Source organism: Otolemur garnettii, unplaced genomic scaffold (assembly GCF_000181295.1).
Source record: "Otolemur garnettii isolate 467f Iridium unplaced genomic scaffold, OtoGar3 scaffold00038, whole genome shotgun sequence".
Classification (NCBI taxonomy): Eukaryota; Metazoa; Chordata; class Mammalia; order Primates; family Galagidae; genus Otolemur; species Otolemur garnettii.
The window spans coordinates 5,277,213-5,281,492 of record NW_003852433.1 but is presented as its reverse complement, the minus strand read 5'-3'; the positions used below and the strand labels follow the sequence as shown (position 1 = coordinate 5,281,492).

The window sequence follows — 4,280 nt, the reverse complement described above, 5'->3', positions numbered from 1 at the left end:
AAGGAGAGGGGACAGCTGGAAGACAGGCTGGGGGATGCTGGTCCTGGGGCCAGAACCACAATCTCAGGGCTGCCAGCCTGGGTCTGGCTCTGTGCCCGGAGCCCAGTGGTTTCCGCTCACAGATGTCCCAACAGCCCCAGCAAGAGGGTGGGAAGGGCACTTAAGAAGGAAGATGTCTTGCTCTCCTCAAACCCAAGCCTGGGTCCTGCAAGGCCAATGGCTCCTGGACAGAGACTGGCCTGGGATCTCCAGAGGGCCAGCTCACAGTCCCTCCTGCCCATCCTGGGCTCAGCCCCCCAAAGATGGCACAGACCCCTCTTTCTTCACGTTTGCCCAGGAAGGCTGGGTTTGTGGTTTACATCATCCTTGGGCGTGGGGCTGACCTCGAAGAACGAATTCGAAGAAAACAGGAGGAGGAGCGGGCGTACCACCGCCCATTGGCTGCCATGGAAATTTTGGTTTGGGGGGTTCCCAGAAGGCCTGCCCTCTCCCCTCCCCCCCCACCTCACGAGGTGTTGGCCAATCGCCCTAGCGGGCATAAAGTGGCTGCCAGCCCGCAGGGCTCCCAGCCGTGAGGTGTCACCCCTAGCAGGCGCGGGCCAGAGCACGGGCACCCAGCATGCGGGCACTGATCACACAGAGGACGCTGCTCAGTAAGTACTTCCTTCCTCCTCACCAGCACCCTACTGGCGAGCCCACAGGTGCCAGCAGGCAGCAGGGGTACCTTCTGCTCTCTGGGAGCTGGGGAGGCCAGGCACCAGGCAGAAGGATGCTGAGAAGGGGAGAAGGACAGGGGGTCAGACAGAGGGAGTGGTCCACTGAGAACCCAGCATCCCTACAGGTGGGGAAGGAGTACCCCTGGAAGGCTTCCAGGGGGAGGTGATATACAGGCAACTCTGGGAGTGGGGGGTGGGTGAGGGATGAAGATGCATTGGGATGAGGTGGGGGAGCAGGAAGGAGGTGCAGATGGGAAAGACAAGGAAGGGAGCTGCAGGAGCTAGGCAGGGAACAGGGATGTGGGGCTCTGGGATGGATAGAAAGCCAGCCAAGTTGGGGGTCCTGGAGCCCTCACAATCACACAGCAAACACAGCCACACCCACCCAGCAATGCATACACAGAGCCATGTGATGCCAACCTGGGAACCCCCACATGCAGCTCAGGGCCCTGGGGTGAATGGAGTGGTTGCTCCCTCCAGTGCCTCACACAGACCCAGACATGCAGCCATGCAGACACCCTAGTCCCATGTGCAGGCTGCTGCACACACACACACCCCACTCACACACGGGCCCCTACCCAGAGCCCAGCAGTGAGTACCTGGGGCAGCAGCAAGGGTGACCTTGGGTCATTATGCCTGGGCACCAACCCCTCTGCCCTGCCCAGAAGTCAGTCTTCCTCAAGGGGCCGGATGGTTCTTAGGAGGGGAACGATGGTGTCACTGCCTTCCGGGACATTGCGCCACAGGCCCCTTCCGACCACGTGGCTGCCGGTGCCCAGTGGGGAAGGGGGTTGGTGAGCGATAACTGTGCTGCCCCCTGGAAACTTCTGGTGGGTTCACAGCATCCCTGGCCCCTGGAGAGACATGTAAGGTCAGGGAGAGCACGAGCCTCAGTGACCTGGGCAAGCTCTTCTCCAGCACATAGGTTCACCTGTCAGTCAAACAAGTCTCACACATCCCACCCAGACTGAGACCTTGCATGGAAAGGCAGCCTCTCCTGGTTCTGCAAACAGAGCTCAGGGCAATGGCTGCTGCTGGGCTGCCTGCCCCAAAGCCCTCTTAAGCCCACCTTAATGGAGGGCCAGGGTCTGTTACTGGTGGCCCAGGGTAGTTGACAAGGCAGGGTCCTGGGGCAGTGGCTGCCCCTTATCCCCAAGGTCTTGTGGAGAGACAGGCCCACCTGCCACCTGGTGTCAGTTCCTGAGGTTGGTACGTGGTGTCAGCAGGACTGAGCTCCAGCTAGGCACTGTACCTTCCACAAAAAGACCTATTCGGTAAATAGCACTATCCTGGGCTCCTGCCCCTCCCACTCCTGTCTTGAGTCCTGGGCAGTGACTCACTGGGGAGGTGGTAGTGGCCCTAGTAGGCATTTCTGTGCATACAGCGCCTCACGGTGCCCAGCCCCTGCCCATGGCTGCACAAAGCCTGGCATGAAGGGAAGCACCTTCCAGGCCCTGGTGACCCCCACCCCCAGGCTCCTACCTGTGGCTTCCTGGCCAAGTAACACTTCCCTTCTCTGCCCCAGGTCTGGTCCTTGGACTCCTGTTTTCAAGTATGATGGCTATGGGCCGCTGCCGGGAAGATTACCATGCACTCCTCAGCCAGCTCCAGAAGCAGGCAAACTCCACGCAGGACCCCAGCACACTCCTGGACCCCTATGTGAGCACTTGAGCCCTGTGGCAGCATTTGAGTCTCAGAGAACTGCTAGAGTCAGGAAGGGAGGGAGCCCCTGGGAGAGCCAGGCCCAACCCCTCCCTCAATATAGGGGTAAAGGGGAAGCTGAGTCCCATGTTGTTCCAGCCCCAACCCTGAAAAGCTAAGGATGCATACAGCTTCCCTAGCCCCATGGGCCCAGAGCGCGAATGCCACTGCCTGGTTCAGCTCTTGTCCTGCAGGTATTCACTGCTCACCTGCCACATGCTTTGTTCCATGTACTAGGACATGGCAGTGAGCAAAATGGAGTCCAGCCCTCTTGAAACTCATCACTCCCTACTGACACCCTCACACAGTCACCCTACTGCACAATCACTACCTGTGCAGTCACCCCTGCCAGCCCCCCAACATCCCTTCAACCCTGCCTGTAGTGATCTTGCCAGTCCTCTGCCCGCTAGGGCTTCAGTTCCTGGACCTGTACAACAGGCAGATTGAACAGGGGTGCATGAGGTTTACATTTCAAGGCCCACCAGAGTAGACTTATCTGTGTGTGTGTGTTTGTATGTGTTTGTGTGGTAGAGGTCCCCAGTGCTCACACCCTGATTTTCCCATTCTCCCCAGATGCGCATCCAGGGCCTAAACTTCCCTAGGCTGAGAGAGCATTGCAAGGAACGCCCCGGGGCCTTCCCCAGCAACAATGCCCTACGGGGGCTGGGCCAGCAGGCCTTTCTGAGGACCCTCGATGCCACACTGAGCCTTGTCCTGCACAGACTTGCTGCCTTACAGCGGCACCTCCCTGAGGCCCAGGACTTGGAGAATCTGCCGATGGCAAGGCAGAACACCCAGGACTTGCAGACACTGAAGATGGCAAGGCTGAACATCCAGGGGCTCAGGAACAACATCTACTGCATGTCCCGGCTGCTTGGCAGCTCCCAGGATGCATCAGAGCCCACTCAGACAGGCCCGGGGACCTCACTGCCACCAACCCCCATCCCGGATGCCTTTCAGCGCAAGCTGGAGGGCTGCAGGTTCCTGGACGGCTACCATCGCTTCATGCGCTCAGTGGGGCAGGTCTTCAGTGACTGGGGGGAGAGTCCAAGCCGGAGCCGGAGACATAGGCCCCGCCGGGCCCTGCAGAAGGGGGCCCACAGAACCAGACCCTCCAGCAAAGGCAAGAGACTCACACCCAGGGGCCAGCTACTCCACTAACCTCAGGAGTACCCCTTGCAGGTGGAGGATGCAGCAGGTGCTCTGAGGATGTGAGGGGCTATGGCAGGAGGACACAAACCTGCTCCCTCTACTCCCCCCATCTCAGAAGTGCACTTTAAGGGGTGGGAGCTGGACAGGCCCCTTCCACCTTCTCCAGGCTGGGAGTAGGGTAGAGTTAGGCTGCTGTACTCCCTAGTCCTGGGTTCCCCAGTCCCAGTGGGGTGGCCAGGTCAGGCCACGCGGGGCCGACTTTCCATTGATTCAGGGGTCTGATGACACAGGCTGACTCACAGCTGGGCTGACTGCCCCCCCTACTTTGCTCCCCAGAGGCCTTGCTGGCCCTTCCCTCGCATGACTTGCAGGGCTAATGCCCCCAGACTTCCTCCTTTACATGGTTCTGAAGGGGAGGTCATGGCCTGAGCTGGCATACTATGCCTCACCCAGTCTCAGGCCAGACACCTGGATGTCTGGGGGACCTCACTTTAGGCAGCTGTACCAGGGGCCAGGTGTCCTGGAAGGAGAACTGATATGAAGGTCCAGTGAAGGGGACTCAGGTCCCAGCCCAGCCCCTAACTTGCTATGTGACCTCAGGTGATTCATTTTACCTCTCTAGACCTCAGTTTTCTCTCTATGCAGCCAGGGAGTTGGGGACCATGAAGGCCCACTATGTCTGTTTCTGGGACTCTGTGACAGAAGGTGGCT

General features: G+C 59.5%; 1 protein-coding gene across 1 annotated transcript; it reads left to right on the top strand.

The window, feature by feature from the left end:
* Positions 1-603: 603 nt before the first annotated feature.
* On the top strand, positions 604-3,578 carry OSM (oncostatin M). The gene is made up of 3 exons (XM_003789982.2): positions 604-653; positions 2,242-2,375; positions 2,991-3,578. Exons 1-3 carry the CDS (start codon positions 620-622, stop codon positions 3,576-3,578), a joined length of 756 nt encoding a protein of 251 aa, XP_003790030.1. The 5' UTR covers positions 604-619.
* Positions 3,579-4,280: the final 702 nt, after the last annotated feature.

Excerpts from the sequence above, each read along its gene's own strand:
- OSM (XM_003789982.2), top strand. The coding sequence starts at position 620 with ATGCGGGCACTGATCACACAGAGGACGCTGCTCA. Across the intron at positions 654-2,241 it reads CACACAGAGGACGCTGCTCA|GTCTGGTCCTTGGACTCCTG; the intron begins GTAAGTACTTCC and ends TCTCTGCCCCAG. Across the intron at positions 2,376-2,990 it reads GCACACTCCTGGACCCCTAT|ATGCGCATCCAGGGCCTAAA; the intron begins GTGAGCACTTGA and ends CATTCTCCCCAG.